At 38.8% G+C, this 20441-nt stretch overlaps 1 protein-coding gene across 4 annotated transcripts in view; it reads right to left on the bottom strand.

The window, feature by feature from the left end:
- TP53BP1 (tumor protein p53 binding protein 1) overlaps positions 1 to 20441 on the bottom strand; it is a 73853-nt gene that overhangs the window by 29793 nt on the left and 23619 nt on the right. For all 4 annotated transcript variants that reach the window (XM_081227654.1, XM_081227655.1, XM_081227652.1 and 1 more), the window contains exons 12-16: positions 17389 to 18715; positions 12511 to 12630; positions 11536 to 11739; positions 8342 to 8399; positions 6396 to 6488 (exon numbers count right to left, since the gene is read on the bottom strand). In XM_081227654.1, coding sequence (XP_081083780.1) covers positions 6396 to 6488; positions 8342 to 8399; positions 11536 to 11739; positions 12511 to 12630; positions 17389 to 18715 — 1802 coding nt within the window. The remainder of the gene's footprint in view (positions 1 to 6395; positions 6489 to 8341; positions 8400 to 11535; positions 11740 to 12510; positions 12631 to 17388; positions 18716 to 20441) is intronic.

Raw genomic sequence — 20441 nt, 5'->3', positions numbered from 1 at the left:
AATAAAATGGACAACCTGAAAGAAATGGACAAATTCTTAGAAATGCACAACCTGCCAAGACTGAACCAGGAAGAAATAGAAAATATGAATAGACCAATCACAAGCACTGAAATTGACACTGTGATTAAAAATCTTCCAACAAACAAAAGCCCAGGACCAGAAGGCTTCACAGGCGAATTCTATCAAACATTTAGAGAAGAGCTAACACCTATCCTTCTCAAACTCTTCCAAAATATAGCAGAGGGAGGAACACTCCCAAACTCATTCTACGAGGCTACCATCACCTTGATACCAAAACCAGACAAGGATGTCACAAAGAAAGAAAACCACAGGCCAATATCACTGATGAACATTGATGCAAAAATCCTCAACAAAATACTAGCAAACAGAATCCAACAGCACATTAAAAGGATCATACACCATGATCAAGTGGGGTTTATTCCAGGAATGCAAGGATTCTTCAATATATGCAAATCAATCAATGTGATACACCATATTAACAAATTGAAGGAGAAAAACCATATGATCATCTCAATAGATGCAGAGAAAGCTTTCGACAAAATTCTACACTCATTTATGATAAAAACCCTGCAGAAAGTAGGCATAGAGGGAACTTTCCTCAACATAATAAAGGCCATATATGACAAACCCACAGCCAACATCATCCTCAACGGTGAAAAACTGAAACCATTTCCACTAAGATCAGGAACAAGACAAGGATGTCCACTCTCACCACTCTATTCAACAAAGTTTTGGAAGTTTTAGCCACAGCAATCAGAGAAGAAAAGGAAATAAAAGGAATCCAAATTGGAAAAGAAGTAAAGCTGTCACTGTTTGCAGATGACATGATACTATACACAGAGAATCCTAAAGATGCTACCAGAAAACTACTAGAGGTAATCAATGAATTTGGTAAAGTAGCAGGATACAAAATTAATGCACAGAAATCTCTGGCATTCCTGTACACTAATGATGAAAAATCTGAAAATGAAATCAAGAAAACACTCCCATTTACCACTGCAACAAAAAGAATAAAATATCTAGGAATAAACCTACCTAAGGAGACAAAAGACCTGTATGCAGAAAATTATAAGACACTGATGAAAGAAATTAAAGATGATACAAATAGATGGAGAGATATACCATGTTCCTGGATTGGAAGAATCAATATTGTGAAAATGACTCTACTACCCAAAGCAATCTACAGATTCAATGCAATCCCTATCAAACTACCACTGGCATTTTTCACAGAACTAGAACAAAAAATTTCAAAATTTGTTTGGAAAAACAAAAGACCCTGAATAGCCAAAGCAATCTTGAGAAGAAAAATGGAGCTGGAGGAATCAGGCTCCCTGACTTCAGACTATACTACAAAGCTACAGTAATCAAGACAGTGTGGTACTGGCACAAAAACAGAAAGATAGATCAATGGAACAGGATAGAAAGCCCAGAGATAAACCCACGCACATATGGTCACCTTATCTTTGATAAAGGAGGCAGGAATGTACAGTGGAGAAAGGACAGCCTCTTCAATAAGTGGTGCTGGCAAAACTGGACAGGGACATGTAAAAGTATGAGATTAGATCACTCCCTAACACCATACACAAAAATAAGCTCAAAATGGATTAAAGACCTAAATGTAAGGCCAGAAACTATCAAACTCTTAGAGGAAAACACAGGCAGAACACTCTGTGACATAAATCACAGCAAGATCCTTTTTGACCCACCTCCTAGAGAAATGGAAATAAAAACAAAAATAAACAAATGGGACCTAATGAAACTCCAAAGCTTTTGCACAGCAAAGGAAACCATAAACAAGACCAAAAGACAACCCTCAGAATGGGAGAAAATATTTGCAAATGAAGCAACTGACAAAGGATTAATCTCCAAAATTTATAAGCAGCTCATGCAGCTCAATAGCAAAAAAACAACCCAATCCAAAAATGGGCAGAAGACCTAAATAGATATTTCTCCAAAGAAGATATACAGACTGCCAACAAACACATGAAAGAATGCTCTACATCATTAATCATTAGAGAAATGCAAATCAAAACTACAATGAGATATCATCTCACACCAGTCAGAATGGCCATCATCAAAAAATCTAGAAACAATAAATGTTGGAGAGGGTTTGGAGAAAAGGGAACACTCTTGCACTGTTGGTGGGAATGTGAATTGGTACAGCCACTATGGAGAACAGTATGGAGGTTCCTTAAAAAACTAAAAATAGAACTACCATATGACCCAGCAATCCCACTACTAGGCATATACCCTGAGAAAACCATAATTCAAAAAGAGACATGTACCAAAATATTCACTGCAGCTCTATTCACAATAGCCCGGAGATGGAAACAACTTAAGTGTCCATCATCGGATGAATGAGTAAAGAAGATGTGGCATATATATACAATGGAATATTACTCAGCCATAAAAAGAAACGAAATTGAGCTATTTGTAATGAGGTGGATAGACCTAGAGTCTGTCATACAGAGTGAAGTAAGTCAGAAAGAGAAAGACAAATACCATATGCTAACACATATATATGGAATATAAGAAATGAAGAACCTAGGGGTAAGACAGGAATAAAGACACAGACCTACTAGAGAATGGACTTGAGGGTATGGGGAGGGGGAAAGGTAAGCTGTGACAAAGCGAGAGAGTGGCATGGACATATATAAACTACCAAACGTAAAATGGATAGCTAGTGGGAAGCAGTCGCATAGCACAGGGAGATCAGCTCCGTGCTTTGTGACCACCTAGAGGGGTGGAATAGGGAGGGTGGGAGGGAGGGAGACGCAAGAGGGAAGAGATATGGGAACATATGTATAACTGATTCACTTTGTTATAAAGCAGAAACTAACACACCATTGTAAAGCAACTATACTCCAATAAAGATGTAAATAAATAAAATAAAATAAAATAAAAACAACATACTAATGCATTTTTATGTTGCGGTAAATATATAATTACCAAAATAAAGATTAAAAGAACCCATTCTGAACTGACCATGGAAAAACATCTGGAATGTTTCAGGTCATCATATTTTACAAAGCATAAACTGAGATATACTCAGAAGATAACATCCAGGATGATAAAGGGTCTAGAAACTATGTCACATGCTGTTGTGTTTGGCCAGAGAAAGATGGAGCCAGCTAGACAGAAAAAAAACTGTCTCCAACTTGGAAGGAGCTCTCACCCTTAGAAGCTGAACTGACCTGGGTAGACAGAAAAAAGAAGCATGAAGAACTCTCTGGGGCTTGCTCTGCTCTGGATCTTGGAGAAGAAAGAGAAAAGGAGAAGTCTCTGAGGTTTCTATCTTGTGTAGCTCAGTTTACCAAAACAGGAGATCAAAGTGGGATTTAGAAAAGAGTTCTAGCCAAAGAGAGCTTGCTATGCATTTGGTTGTTAGAGCTTGTGTCTTCTCTGTCAGGAACCTCCACTGAATGAGTATATATGGTCCAGTGAAGAATAGGTAAGAATAAGATCAGCAGAAGGCAGATGAATAACACCTATCTGGTTTATAAGTGATCATACATATAAATTACTTAGCACAGTGCTAGATACACAGCAGATGCTCAATTGATATTAGTTGCATAAGACAAAGTATGAACTGAATACCCATGTTTGAATCTTTAAGACATCTAACATATCAACACCTGAGCAATAATGAAAGTGAGCCAAAAGCTAGAAGGGACAAGTCTTGATTAACCATTTCAAGAATTCAATTACCATTGTTCCCCACACTTTAAATAAGCCTAGACATTTTACCTCAGAAGCTATTTATTTAGTGTAGAACTTCCGAATAGAGTTTTACTTCTAAAACAAAGCTTTATTTTTTTTCTTTATTTTTGACTTTTTAATTCTTAATTGACAAATATTAGGCTGCTTTTTTCTCCCACACTGTTAATTGGAACAACTCCTCGCTCTCTAAAGACTAAAGGTATCTCATTGCAACATCAGCAATATTCAGCAGATTCCTCTCAAATACCAGAATTCTGATATCTATCTTTCTTGGGTTAGCATCAGTCAAATAAATAAATGATGTTCAAATCATAGTCACTTCCCTCCAAGAAAGATCTATCATAAAGATGTGGTATCTTAATCTCCCAAGAAACAATAAAGAAGGAATCTTCAGTACCAGAAAAGAGACAGAAGAAATTCAACAATTGTAAGAAGGACCACACTTCTCTTTCTTCATTAGTTCCAGCTACACAATTCTACTCTGGTCACTATATGTCAGATTTAGAAACTGATGCAAAGAAAGCAAATTTTAGCAGGGAAAGCCTGGGTAAAATTAATCCAAAGTGAAACATGGAAGAAAAAACCTCCCTATTTAATAAACTTCTAACCATTTTGTTTTGAGTGTAGGTCTGTCTGTGGAGGAACTGGAATCAGAACCAGCTGGAGGGCTTCCCTGGTGGCCCAGTGGTTAAAAATCCGCCTGCCAATGCAGGGGACACGGGTTCAATCCCTGATCCGGGAAGATCCCACATGCTGCGGAGCAACTAAGCCCGTGCGCCACAACTACTGAGCCGGTGTTCTAGAGCCCACGAGCCACAAATACTGAAGCCCATGCGCCTAGAGCCCGTGCTCTGCAACAAGAGAAGCCACTGCAATGAGAAGCCCGCGTACCGCAACGAAGACCCAACGCAGCCAAAAATAAAAAATAAATAAATTTTTAAAAAAACAACAAAAACAAAAAACCAGCTGGATTCTCAGGCCCTTACCAAGGTTGAACAAAAATCACCAGCATCCTAGTCTCTCTATTTTAAAACAGTCTCTGGTGGGAAGCAGCCGCATAGCACAGGGTGATCACCTTGGTGCTTTGGGATTGGGAGGGTGGGAGGGAGGGAGACACAAGAGGGAAGAGATATGGGGACATATGTATAACTGATTCACTTTGTTATGAAGCAGAAACTAACACACCATTGTAAAGCAATTATACTCCAATAAAGATGTTCTAAAAAAAAAAGTCTCTATTTTAAAATAGGAAGGCAATATGATGTGATCAATAAATTTCCTAATTGCTGGGTCAACACCATACCATTTTTGGAATAAAACAAGGTGTCATTTCGCCTGACAAGCTTCCTGATACAACAGAGGATATCATCTGGGCTATCTGATTCCCAAAAATACCAACGAGTTCACATTTAATCATCAGAACATCCAATAAAAGCACTGACATGTTTCTCTTAAATATTTCTATCAATAAGGAACACAGAAATTATGTTGCAGGGAATTCCCCGGCAGTCCCATAGTTAGGACTCTGCATTCTCATTGCCGAGGGCGTGGGTTCAATCCCTAGTTGGGAAACTAAGACCCCACAAGCCACGGTGCAGCCAAAAAAAAGAAATTATGTTGCAAATAACACTATTAGGAATATACCTGTTGATAAAACATTATTATATTCCCTAATTACAAAATCATTGAATTCTAGAGATAAAATATTCCACTTCATAATGAAAATACAAACTTATTCCATTGACATTACTTATTTCCCTATACTAAATATAAGAACCACATATTCCAAACAAGATACTTTTCTAATAGAGAAGAAATACTTCGTAATTCAAAAAATTTTTTCCCGTTTCAGAGCTGTTCTAAGAGATGAAGGAGTAAAGAAATTTTGGGAAATTTTTAATTCCATCAAGTCTGACAAACTTTAAATTTGAGATGTTGAACATCTATCTCAGTTATGTCATATGGGAAATTAAAGAGAAATAAAAAGTCTGTTAAAAGTAAACATTTTCGGCATTTCCCTGGTGGCGCAGTGGTTAAGAATCTGCCTGCCAATGCAGGGGACACAGGTTCGAGCCCTGGTCTGGGAAGATCCCACATGCCACAGAGCAACTAAGCCTGTGCACCACAACTACTGAGCCTGTGCTCTACAGTCCACGAGCCACAACTACTAAAACCCACACACGTAGAGCCCAGTGCTCCGCAACAAGAGAAGCTAGCGCAGTGAGAAGTGTGTGCACAGCAATGAAGAGCAGCCCCTGCTCACCGCAACTAGAGAAAGCCCACGCACAGCAACGAAGAAGACCTGACACAGCCATAAATAAATAAATAAATAAATAAATTTTTAAAAAAGTAAACATTTTCAAACTAAGTAAAAGGAAATAATCTTAGAAATAAAGAATGATATATTTTCATAAGTTTATGAAGTCTGAATCATTTTAAATTGATAGAACTGGCAGATAAAGACAAAAATCTATATAAAATATTTAATAAAATTTCTGACATCTTATTTATAAATCCACCTAGAATATGTCACAGTCCCTCAGATAAAAGAGTAAGCTCAAGTTCACAAAACAGTAGCAGTATATTCCAGATTTTGCTACCAACCATTTTGTGAATCAATATAGCCCAAAAGATGCTATGAAAATAATGCTTGCCTGATGGGTACAGAGGGGGAATCCTGGCTTCGAGCCTCATCCTCTTGCTGGGCTTCACAGACACAGCTAAACGCAGACATGGTCTTCTGGGGACTAAGAAACAAATTAAAGCAATATACTGTGTTAGTTTTGAAAGGAAAAGTACCTCTGGAAATTATCCTTTTAGGCGCAGAGAGAATAAAATCCTTTCTCTGAATCTGAAAAATCTGAATACCAAATATTTGATGACATTAAGGAATCAATGTCAGTTTTAAAAGCATCACAGTAGTGCTGTGGTTAAGTTCAAAGTAAAGAATTCTTATCTTTTAGAGACAGCATTGAAATATTTACAGATAAAATGATATAATGCTAGAATTAGCTTAAAAATAATCCAGTGGAGAGGAGAGTGCTGGAAGTATTTATAAATGAATCAAGACTAGTCATAAGTTGGTAATTTTTGACACTGGGTGATGAATATATGGTAGTTCATTATACTATTCTCTTTACTTTTGTACATGCTTGAAACCTTCAATAATAAAATGTGTGAGAGAGAAATAAGATGGCAGCAAGTAATATGAACAGTGCCCAGTTACAGACAACACTTAAAAACGTGGTACTACTTCACCTAAATGCGGAGGAAGCAGTGATCATTTAAACTATGCTACAGAGCTTACTTTAAATGATTTCTTATGGTGAACCCAATGGTAAAGTAAATAGTCAAAGATTCTTAAAATCTAGATTCTCATATACAAAATTTGCTTCACAACAATACCAGTGAATCTCATTCCATGATCCACCAATCCAACCCTCTGCCTCAAGTTTTTTCCCTATTTTTCCATCCCTACATTCCATCCAAAGGGTCCAGGAATCTTCAGCAGCATATTCTGTTCTCTCTTAACAAGCACATGTACAGACTAATAACAAGTTGTGTCGGGTACACAATTCTGTTAAAACCAAAGAGATTTCTTCAACACATCATTAAAGAATCTTCAACTGAATAAGGATTCAAAGGTACTTATCTTTCAGATTAAATATGCAAAAACCCAGAAAACAACTAATCTCTCTAGACACAGCTTGGTACAAATCAAAGGATTCAGATGGGTCAGAAACTTCCAACTAAGGATCAAATTTAGTCCACAGACAAGCAGGAAATTTTATTTTTAAAAATCCTGATTTCTCTTTAAAAATTTAAAGATTTGGCAACAGTAAGTGTGCATGGTAATGATCGGCTGGAAATGAGCAAGGGCTACACCCCCTCCTTTTAAATGGGACACACATTCAGCTGGCCATCATCGTCAACATTTCATGCTCTTGCACCTAGCCTGCTTTACTTATGTACAGTACCTGTCTAGCCTGATTTAAGAATCCTCACTTATATTTCAACAACTGCTGGTAGTATTTTCATACTGGATGACTCACTCCAGAAACCAATGAAACAATTCTATTCTCACGGCCACCAGATGGCAAAGCTTACCACCAGAGCCTCAGGATGGGGTCATACTCAACCTCAAAGCATTACAGCATTCATGACAAAGCAAAAATAACACTTCAAGACTGTAGCTAAATTTGGCAGGCAGAAGAGAAAATGGCTTGAGGCTATGTGGCGGGGGCGGGGGCGGGGGGGGCGGACCGTAAAAGGAAAAAGGTCTATGGCTATCTCTTGTTAACCCTGTTTCCTCACCAATAGCAAAAACAATCTCAATCTCACCCACAGAAAAAGAAAAAAGGGCACTCCCACATAAACAAAAGGGAGAAAGGGAAACACCATTAAATATCTTATTCTAAGTACAGCAAAAGCTTTATTCAAGTATTAATAAGGAAGCCTAGGGTTACGTTCAACACATTACTAAATCCTTTATGCTGAAGTTTCATTTTAAGTTTTTTTCCTCTCTTGATAAATTATCTTCCCCTCATTACCAGTGGCTTTGTATATTAAACTCCTCTAAATAGCAACCGGTTCTGGTTACCTGGTAACAGCCTCAGCAACAGCAGTAGATCCACTTTTTCTTTCAACAGTTGCTGGCTCTGAATAAAAACAAAAGCAAGTAAAGAAAGGAAAGAGAAACAGAACTCAGTATCACACCTTAAAACCGTCTCTTAAAAACCTGCTCAACCCCAATGATACTCTAAAATAATGCTTGGATTTCAGAAGCTTCTGAAGGCCTCCTTTCACTATGACATAAAAAAATAATAATAAAAGTGAAAAATAAAACCTGCTTTACTAGAATTTGCAACAAATAATAAAAAGGAAATGGGTAAGAATAATAAGTGAACATGAAAAGACTTATCATTTAATGTCTTTCTGACTTCTATCAATTTTCTTTCAAACTTCCTACAGAAGACTAATCAGTTTCTCCAGAAATACAATATAATGAATTACTAAGCAGTAACATTTAAAAATGAAAATGAAACTTCTGAATCTCAGTGCATCTCTTCTCATGCAAGTAAAAAAATCATGTAGTAAAAAAACACAAAATAAACAAAAAAATTTTAAATTTAAAAATTTCAAAACAAATTAAAAAAAAAAAACTTCTAAAAAAGTTTATTAATCTGAAACTAACACAACATTGTAAATCAACTACACTTCAATAAAATTTTTTTAAAAAGGAAAAACTTTAATAAAATCAATTATGTAGGAAAATGTCTCAGGTCCATGCACAAATTTTAAATAGTGTACAGTTTTAAAAGAACCCATACATAGAAGGTACTCAAGTTCTTCCCAAAGTGCTTTTGGGATAGATATTTGAAAAATAAAACACACTTTCAAGAAAGAATCTGTAGCAAAAATTAAAGGTCATACTGAAAAGAATCCCATAGTCTCAAAGCAATGCCACTAATGCCAAGGGATTAAAATTTGTTCATTTACAATTCATTCCAGGAGGCAGCTGAAGTTTGGTGGTTAGAGCACTGGCTCTGATACAGAAACCTGGTTCAGGCCCTGGCTCTAGCACTTAGCAGTCCAACCTGGGGGTAAACTTCATCTTCTGAGTCAGTTTCCTCATCTATAAAATAGGGATTAAAAAGGACCAACACGGGAATTCCCTGGCAGTCCAGGTGGTTAAGACTCTGCACTGCACTTTCACTGCTGTGGGCCCGGGGTTCAATCCATGGTCTGGGAACTAAGATCCCACAAGCTGCAGACCAACCCTCATAGGTTTGTTATGAGGACAAAATGAGGAAAACTGTGAGTATGGTGCCCGATTATCAGGAAAGGTAGGAAAATTTACCAATATGGTCATCTTTAACATTTAGCTCCATTTAAGGTCTTCCCAATTGTAATTTCAAATCTAAAGATTCAAAGCTACCATGTACTCTCTCTTGATAAGTCCTACTTGATTTCAGAGAAGATGAAAATAAGGATGGAAACATGTAATACTTTATTTCTACTGAGGTTCTAATTTTCAAATCAATAAGCACTGAGAAACAGAATAGCACTATAATTCAGAACCAGACTTCTGGTTCTTGGAACTACTTTGAATTCAGGCTACTTTATTTACTAGCTGTGTGACTCTAGGGAACATGCCCAACCTCTCTGTGCCTCAGTTTCCTTAGCTGTAAAATGAGAATAACAATAGGATCTACTTTACAGGTTTGTTAGATTGTTGAGATTTAATGAGCTGTACATGTATGGAATATATGCCTGGCATATAGTAAGAACTCAAAATATATTAGCTAAAATTTCTCTTCTTTGGTCTCAGAGAATCAGAAATCCTTATTCAAGTCCACTCACTCTATCTGTGGTCTTTGAAAGCTCCCCTTCCATCTCTGTCTCAGAGGTCTCATTTTTAACCCATCTCTCTTTTGGAGATTTCCTTTCAATCTATAAACCTGCTCAGATATCCCTCAGCCTAAAAATGAAAAAAAAAAAAAAAAAAAAAAACCTCCTTCAGTCCTGTATTTCTCTCTAACTTGCCGTATTTTTTCTTCCTTTCTCACATAAACTTCTCAAATGTAGAATACATTTGCTGCCTCTTCTCCTCCCCTTCACTCCTCAATTACCTTCAGTATAGCTCCTACCCAAACCACTATACTGAAATAGTTCTTGCTAGAGTCACCAAATGGATCCTAATTGCCAAGTCCAGTGTACATTTTCAGATATATCTTACTAGACCTCACTTCTGCATATAACATTGTTGTCTTCTTTTAACTCTCCTTCCCTTAGGCTTCCATGGCGTTATACCCTCCTAGTCCTCTTCTTGGAATATTCCTTTACAGTCTCCTTTATAAAACTTCTTCCTCTTCTAACGCCATTAAACCACTTTTACAAACTACCTAATGGAAGAATTATAAGCTTTAGAGTCAGATGGATCTGATTCACACTCCAGCTCCACCTCTTACCAATTATTGTAACCTCAGGTTTAAAACCTCTCTTAGTCTCAGTTTTCTCATCAATAAAATGGAAATAAGGATATCTACTTCAGAGTGCTATCATGAAAACAAAATGTAGATATAAAGTCATTCTATATTTTTTCCTCTCTCTTGCTTCCATATTTAACTGGTCCCAAGGTCCTCTCTATTCTACTATTCATCTCTCAAATTCATCCCCTCACCTCCATCCCCACTACTAATGACCCCACTTCCTAGTTAAAGACTGCATTTGCCAGGCAGCAGAACAGAAAATGGGCAAGGAATGATGAACAAAGGCACAAATTTTTCAAACATTCAGCTGATCCTTTAAAAAAAGCAAATCTGATCATATTACTCCCTTGCCTAAAATTCTTCAGCTGTTCAGCATGATGTAAAAGGCCTTTCAGAATCTAGTCCCAACTTCGCAGCCATTCCCTCGTACCTTCTCTGTATTCTAGCCATACCAAACAACCTGCAATTAATATGGGAAATAGCTAACATAAACCTACAATGTGAATCCACAATCCTAAATTTTCTACTCACTTCTGAACTCCTGATTATGAAAACCAATTAGTTTATATAGACACAAGTTTAATACAGATACACAAGCAGTACCACAGAGGTTACAAAAGGGAACATCTGCAGTAACATTAACAGTGACTAGCCGAAAACAAAGAATTAAATTCATAAGAATAAGACTTTACAAATACACTTATAATTATAAAAGTATCATCATTAAAACTAGAAGATAATTCATACTTCCAGAAGATCTGGAGCTACTAGTTACCCAAGATTAACACAAAATAAAACTTACTTTCCAGACTAAACTGCAAAGACTCTTCACTCGCCTCAGTCTCAGGACTGACCAATTTCATTCTCAGACACAACTGATCACCCATTTCTGGGGCAGCCCCAGAATCTCCTTTTTCATTCCCAAGCATGGGGTCATTGGTCTCCATCATGCTTTCAGACATGACATCACTGGTTGCTATGGTGCTTTCAGGATAGTTGCTAATACCTGAAAGAAGGGAGGCAGGGGGAAGGAAGGAAGAAAAAACACTAAAATACAAATATGAAAAATAACAATTCAAGGTCATCAATTTGCCTGTTTGGCTCTGTAGCTCTGCAGGATTGAAGAGGATTCCTAGGATAGATCCTGTCACAAGTATCAACAACTACGCACTAGTATTGACACCTGGTCTTAAGAAGAGCAACAGGATTCAGTTCCACTTCTGCATCTGGACAAAGGATGCTGCATGAGCCCTCAGCCAACCCACATCTGCCAGCATCAAGCATAGGTAGCAGGAGACTCCAGACGGCATGATTGTTACCTCCCAGCACTGACTAGAGAAAACAAATAGGTTAATGTAGAAGACTACCAGCTGCTTCAGGGAAGGAGGATCTAAATTTTCTTCCCCTGTCAAGCAGCAGACTGATTAGCCAAGGTCCTGAATAAATAGTACTTCTACCCTACCTGCTACCTCTTCCTCATAAAACAGCTATATATCATTGCTTAGCACTCAGAGTCTATAGCCTTGCAAGTAACAGAATAAAATCTTTATAAATATTCTTCCTTCCTTCCTTCCATCCTTTCTTTCCTTCCTCTAATCACTGCTCAACATCTCCTGGGAGTAAACTCATGGAATCAGACACCACAACCTTATTCTTCCTAAGACAAAAATCAATCTTATCAGGCAGGCCCAACTCCTCAGATATAAAAGAATCCCTGGCATAAAGAATGATATCTCAGAAATTCTGCTTTAAACATCATTACATTTTAATCACTCACCAATAGGAGTACTGTGTCTCTTGGGCTCCAATTTTAGGTGCCCAATAAGAGGTGGAGTTGCACCAGTCAATGGTGGAATAATATCACCTTCTTTAGGCAAAGTAAAATGAAATGGAGTTTCTGGAGAAAACAAAAACAAAACAAAACAATGATAAACAAAAAGGAAACCAAAAAAGAAGTATAAAAAAAGCAAAAGTGAAGAGAACTGCAAGAAATATCTCAATTATTCTTTTCCTTTGCTCCCAAATTCTGCCTCATTCCCAACTCCCCTCACCAGGCCTCTCAACCAATTTCCTACTATTTTCTCTGCTCTCTGTACAACCATCAACAGGACTGACACAAAGTAGACAACCAGGGGCCAGGCAAACAGAGGAAGCCCAAAAGTTTGGAGGCCTGAGGAACATGGGGTCAAAAGGAACAGAGAAACATCTGAGCCTCAAGACAGTAAGTACATATGGGGATACTCAGTGATACAAAGTTGGATAGTTTCAAATCTAGACGTTTTAATTTTGTGTAATGCTAACCCAAGGAGTTAATTTATAAGCTTTAGCAATCTGTAGGATTCTCTATGTTAAAATCTGATGTCAATACTTAAAATTTACAATCTACTCAAAGAGGTGACAAAGGATTTCATGGGCTAAAGCAGGGGTCCCCAACCACCAGGCCTGCTAGGAACTGGGCCGCACAGCAGGAGGTGAGCGGCAGCGAGCGAGGCTTCATCTGCCGCTCCCCATACCCTGCTCCCCATCGCCTGCGTTATTGCCTGAACCATCCCCCGTCCCCCCACCCCGCCCCAGCCTTCCGCCCCCCGCATCTGTGGAAAAACTGTCTTCCAAGAAACCGGTCCCTGATGCCAAAAAGGCTGGGGACCGCTGGGCTAAAGGACTTCAAAATACTCATTGGTTCTAACAGAAATCTTTGGGTTTCACAGTTCAGCAGTACTGACCAGCATTTCACTCTAGGCCATAGCGGTAGTGTTCGTATCTAAACCTCTGTGCAATGGTAAATCTCACATATATGAGCATCCCCATCGTACACATTTTGGTTAGTCATTATTAAACATTTGTCAAGAGACAAAACTTTACTTTTTAACTAGGTCTCAGTTCCAATTTCTAATCAGAATTAGCAAATTGCCAAAATCACATTTTCTGATTTCCTAATTATCTCTTTTAATAAAACGACTAAGTTTGGGAGAATAAAAGAATTATGCCAGATTGCTGTTCTTAAACCTGACATATGAAAATTTGTACTTACTTTCCTGGAATGGCTCAAAATAACTATAATCTGGCATACCCAGTCACTATTCCTTGTGAAAACAGTTTGTCTACTGTGCTTCCCAACATCGTCAAGCAATTCTCCAATTCCCAGCACACACTTAGCGGGTGTCCTATGAAGTTAACTCAATTCTGACACTATCTACCCAGAGGTAGCATCAGATCCCACAAGTTAAAGGCTCAGTCCCACAAGACTGCCCTCACTTAAGACATCAGCCGGAGTCCGGGCTGTTACCTGTGCTTCTAAGCAACTGTCTCTACACTGCAGGTTCCCACGACACTTTCTTCACGTTCCATTAATTAGCTAGAGCTACTTATAGTACTCAGAGAAACATTTACTTACGTTTACCAGTTTATTATAAAGGACACAGATGAACAGCTATATGAAGAGGTACATAGGGTGAGGTCCAGAGGGTTCTGATAGGAGGAACTTCTGTCTCCCGTAGAACTGGGATTAGATACCCTCCTGGCTCATTTACCAACCAGGAAACATCAAATTTTGTTGTTCAAGAGTTTTTATAGAGCTTTAATCTCCACCACTCCCCATCAAGGAGGTTGGTGGGTGGGGCCGGAAGTTCCAACCCTCTAATCACTTTGTCTTTCTGGTGAACAGCCCCATCCCTGAGGCTATGTAGGGAAGATTCCACCCTAAATCACCTCAATAGCGTTACTGAGGTGTGACAGAAAAGGCTTAAAAGAAAGGGCTTAAGCTATTCCTATCACTTAGGAAATTACAAGGGTTTTAGGAGCTCAGTGCCAGCAACTGGATGAAGACCAAATATATTTATTATACCACATTTTTCTTCTTTCATCTCTTCCCATTCCACTTCCACCCTTCATTATCTTTAATAACAAGCACACCTTGATATTTTTTCTTCAAAATCATAAAACAACAACAAAAAACATCTCTTACATCTACATGAAAGAAAATGAATTAGCAACTTGAAGGGATGAAAAGAGAAAATGAATGGACTTTAGAAATAAAGGATGGAAAGTATACATGCACTGCTAAAGAAACTGTGAAAAGCAGAAGTGGAGAATCTCAACGTCATTATCTAAATGGCAAATAATTCCACCATAGTTATAGCAAAAAGAAATGGGTTGATAGGTAAGCATTCATTCTCTGGCAACTCCTTAAAAAGCAAGTCCTTTAATAAAGAACTTTAAAAATATACAGAAACTAAAAAAAACAAAACAAAACAAAAAAAAAAAACAACCACCTCACAAAGCATCATACGCTCTAAAGATATATTTTACAGAATTTTCATTCCTGGAACAACCACCTACTCTGCTCTCTTGACAGGAACCGTCCCTCACATTATGATCGACCATTCAGACTTTTGAAAATCTGTATAAAATCTCTAAGTACATCCTTCTACGTGACAAACCATAATACGCAAATGTAATATGCAAGCGTTAATTACAGAAGATTATTTATGAAAAGTTATCTTAGCACCACTGATCTAACACATCACTAAAACCTAATGGAAAATTGGCTCTTATACAGGCAGCACTGCCACTACCCTTATCTGGTCTTCAATGCCTCATTCCTAGACTATTACAACAGCCTATCAATTACTTTGTCTGCCTGAAGTCTCCCCCTTTCCCCAACCCACAATTCTTTCTGTATAGCAACCAAAGCAACCTTCCTGTAAAACATGACTTAGATCGACAACAGTATTTAGATGTAATGAAATTATAAAAATCTTCAATAATATAGAATATTAGGTCATTCAGACAGCTCTTTACCATAACTCAACAGAATCAGAGAAACTATATCATACAGTTTTATAGTAGGAAAAAGCATAGACTTGGGAATCAGGAGACCTAAGTTCTAGTTCCACTTCACTCATTAACTAGCCACATGACTTTAGGAAGAAGAGACTGAACTCAATACTTGGCTAACCTCCTTTTCAGCTCTAACATTTCTCATTCTGAAGAGGAAAAAAAATATTCATGAATATAAAGCCTAATGAACAGGGGCAATTTTGAGATTAAAAAAAGTACTACTAATAATCACTCTTAAACAAGAAGTATAAACTGGACTGTTCCAGAAACGCCGAAAGGTATGATCACCCATACTAATAGCTATGGTGTTACCCAAATACTGTTTCTCATTTCCATATCCTTAGAAGCTTGTTTTCTTAAGTCTGTATTTTGTTTTTATTCTTTTGTTTATGGAGTTTGCTTTGTTTATTTGTTTATTTATTGATTGATTTATGCCTGCATTGGGTCTTTGTTGCCATGCACGGGCTTTCTCTAGTTGCGGCAAATGAGGGCTACTCTTTTTTTTTTTTTTTGCGGTTCGCGGGCCTCTCACTGTTGTGGCCTCTCCCGTTGTGGAGCACAGGCTCCGGACGCGCAGGCCCAGCGGCCATGGCTCACGGGCCCAGCCGCTCCGCGGTATGTGGGATCTTCCCAGACCTGGGCACGAACCCGTGTCCCCTGCATCGGCAGGCGGACTCTCAACCACTGCGCCACCAGGGAAGCCCGAGGGCTACTCTTCATTGGGGTGTGCGGGCTTCCCATTGCCATGGCTTCTCTTGTTGCGGAGCATGGGCTCTAGGTGCACGGGCTTCAGTAGTTGTGCTCGCAGGCTCTAGAGCGCAGGCTCAGAGGTTGTAGCACACGGGCCTAGTTGCTCTGCAGCAGTGGGATCTTCCTGGACCAGGGCTCAAACCCGTGTCCCCTGCATTGGCAGGCAGATTCTTAGCTACTGCGCCACCAGGGAAGTCCCTGTTTTGCTTTTAAATTAAACTAACTTTGGGGCTTCCCTGGTGGCGCAGTGGTTGAGAGTCCGCCTGCCGATGCAGGGGACACGGGTTCGTGCCCCGGTCCGGGAAGATCCCACATGCCACGGAGCAGCTGGGCCCGTGAGCCATGGCCGCTGGGCCTGCGCGTCCGCAGCCTGTGCTCCGCAGCGGGAGAGGCCACAACAGTGAGAGGGCTGCGTAATGCAAACACACACAAAATAAATAAATAAGTAAATTATACTAACTTTGGACATTCAGAAAGTTTGAATTCTTTTCAGCTAATGTCATACATGACATTCTAGAAATATTTCAGAAACGAATCTATATTCTCATTCTTGACTTTATAAAATAAAGAACACAAGCTTATACCTTTACCAGTTTAAGGTTTAAGATGTATATATGTTGAACCAAATTTAGAAAGTTTACTTAATGCCCATAAGGAAGAAACAATCCACAGAGTTTTGAATATGATTTAACTGTGTAAGGTAATCAAAAAAGATCCCTCTACTACAAAGCCACTGTCAAAATATAAAAATATGGAACAAGGTTGGAACCTAAGTAGAAAATACCAGATTGGTACAATTTCTAAATACTTAGAAAATTCATGTTGATTACTCCTGAGTTATAAAGCTGATAAAAACCTCAACTGATCTCTGATTCTAAAAATAATTACAGCTACAAAAGAAAAATACAACCCCAAATTTTAAATATCCCAACTATTATTGGTTGCTCATAAACACAAATCCAAGTTAATTTTCAGCCCTGATGTAATAAGCATGTGGTTCTCTCCTACCTTCCATTCCAAATTATAATTTCGTTAGAAACACAGAACAATTTGTAATCACACTTACCACTAGAGCTTTCACAGAAGCTTTGTGAGGCATGAGCAGAGGCTTTCTTCAGTGGTTGGGCCCCTCTACCTGAGTCCAGCTGCTTTGTATTAGCCATTTTTGAGTCTTCCCTTAATGTGCTAACTGTTGTCTCTTTTGGTTGGGTCTGCTGCATTTCCTGGTCAGATCCTGGAGCATCATCTGTTCTCACTAAAGTCAAGGGAGGCTGTGAAGAGTCTGCCTCTACAGGTTCTTTTTCTGCAGTCACTGATTTCAGATCTCCTTCATATTCTGCACTCTTTTCTTCCTGAGTATCTGCTCTATTCTCAGCACATGGTTCTATTTCTGGAGCATCATCCTCCCACAACTGAGAATCTGAGCATTTTTCCACTACCTCTAAAGGTTCAGAAGAAACATCAACTCTGGGAGATGGTTCCTTCACATCTACAATGACAACACTTGAGTCCTCTGAAGTAGCTTCTTCCCATGTTTCCTGGTCCTTATGTTCCAATTCTTGGTCAAGTACTGGAAGCTTCTGGGGGGAATCAATACTAATCACACTGGTTTCAACTTCCATAGCTTCCTGGCATTCTTGTTTGGGGACTTCCTTTGGAAGACCCAGCCCCTGGGACTGAGTTTCAGTCAGAGAAAGGTGCAAGGCAACACTCTCCATATTTTCTTCTTTGGGCTCCTCTCCTTGACTTTCACAAGGAGTCTCAGGGATTTCTTCCACCTCAGACCCTGAAGACCCCTCCTCTGGATGATGTTCTTTAATTTCTATGGCTTCCTCCTGATCTAACACACTAGAGAGTGCCTCAGATCGAGTAGCTGGAGAGGGAACTGCCTGACTACCTGAATCGCAAGTGAGATCAATACAAACGTCTTCCGCCACAGTTTCTTCTCTGCCTTTGCAACCATCAGCTAAAATACTAATGTCGTCTCTGCTTTCTGTGTTAACCCCCTTTGTTTTATCATCATTCTGATTCAGTTCCACTTGGCCATCTTGTGCTGGATTAATCAGGATACTATCATTTTCAGCAAGAACAAGTTTAGAATTGAGAACTGGAGACATGGGTTCAGTATCCTCAATCTGTGTGCTTTCTCCATCTTCATCAATCCTGTGAGAACTCAAGCTTTCTATCTTTGGGGACTGACTATACTCACTTGTAGAAAGCATCAACTTACAAGAATCCCCTGTCAAAGAAAGCCCAAGATCCTCAGAGGAATTCTTTGGTTCAGTCTCTGAAGTTTTAGAATACTCAACAGTCAAAGATGAACTATGCAAACCTCTATCCTTCTTCTCATCATTTGATCGTTCTTCCAAACTTGGAGATGGAATGAAAATGTCCTAGGGAAGAACAAAAAGACACAAATAATCATTTTGTCATAATCGTATTTCTTTTATATCTAATCCTTCAATTCTAAAATTTCTAAATCAACTACACAAGAATTTTAAAACTCTAGGGCTATAATCACCAGTCTTTTCATCAACACAAGTCACTGTTTAATGCTCTTGTGAATCACTGATCTAGAATAAGCACAATCCAAACAAAAACCTAAAGGTATTAACTTAGGTAGGAAGACACTTAAATTTAACTGTATATCACTACTAAAATCATGTCATACACTGTATGATGGGCCCTCAATTATACAGGAATCACGTGAACATATGCCTACACAGTCCACTTCAGTTCTCACAAAGTGGGAATATATATACAGGCATAACTCAGAGATACTGCAGGTTCAGTTCCAGACCACCACAATACAGCAAGTCACACAAATTTTTAGGTTTCCCAGTGTACATAAAAGTTATGTTTACATTATAGTCTATTAAGTGTGCAATAGCATTATGTCTTTAAAAGATGTACATACCTTAATTAAAAAATACTTCATTGCTAAAAAAATGCTAAACGTCATCCGACAATGCTGGATTGCCACAAACCTTCTATTTGTAAAAAATAAATTATCTGCAAAGCACAATAAAGCAAAGTGCAATAAAATGAGGTATGCCTGCCCTTATTTCACATCCCACTATTTCAAAATACGCTAGCATTCATAAAGATGTTAAAATTCAAAGTTTACAATAATATTAGTCAACAGATACCACTACATACCAACAAGGAAGGCTGAAGGTAGTAAGACTACATCCTGTTGGTAAGGATGTGAAACAACTACAACTGTCATACACTGCTGGTGGCAATGCAAAAGCTAGAGCCACTTTGGAAAACAGTTTGGTGGTACTATCTTCTAAAGCTAAACATAGGGCCTCCCTGGTGGCGCAGTGGTTGAGAGTCCGCCTGCCGATGCAGGGGATACGGGTTCGTGCCCCGGTCTGGGAGGATCCCATATGCCGCGGAGCGGCTGGGCCCGTGAGCCATGGCCGCTGGGCCTGCGCGTCCGGAGCCTGTGCTCCGCAACGGGAGAGGCCACAGCAGTGAGAGGCCCGCATACCGCAAAAAGAAAAAAAAAAAAAAAAAAAAAATAAAAAATAAAGCTAAACATACATTAATATTACCATATGACTCAGAAATTGTACTTGTAGGTATTAACCCAAGAGAATTAAAATCATATGTCCACACAAAGATGTAGCATGCAAATGTTCACAGCAGTATTATTCATAATAGCCCCAAACTAGAAGCAACCCAAATGTTCATCAATTGGTGAATAAATAAACTGTAGAATACTACTCAACAATAAAAAGGATTAAAATATTAAAACTTGCCAGAATATGAATGAACCTCAAAAATATGCTAGGCTAAAGAACTCAAACACAAAACACCATACACTTTTGATTCCAATTATGTGAAATTAAAAAAAAATTTTTTTGGCTGTGTTGGGTCTTTGTTGCTACACACAGGCTTTCTCTAGTTGCAGCGAGCGGGGGCTACTCTTCGTTGCGGTGTGTGGGCTTCTCATTTCAGTGGTTTCTCTTGTTGCGGAGCATGGGCTCTAGGCACGCGGGCTTCAGTAGTTGTGGCTCGCGGGCTCTGAAGCGCAGGCTCAGTAGCTGTGGCACACGGGCTTAGTTGCTCCGCAGCATGTGGGATCTTCCTGGACCAGGGATCGAACCTGTG

The sequence above is a fragment of the Mesoplodon bidens genome (assembly GCF_964165515.1).
Source record: "Mesoplodon bidens genome assembly, chromosome: 3".
NCBI classification, from domain to species: Eukaryota; Metazoa; Chordata; class Mammalia; order Artiodactyla; family Ziphiidae; genus Mesoplodon; species Mesoplodon bidens.
This window is presented reverse-complemented; position numbering and strand designations above follow the sequence as displayed.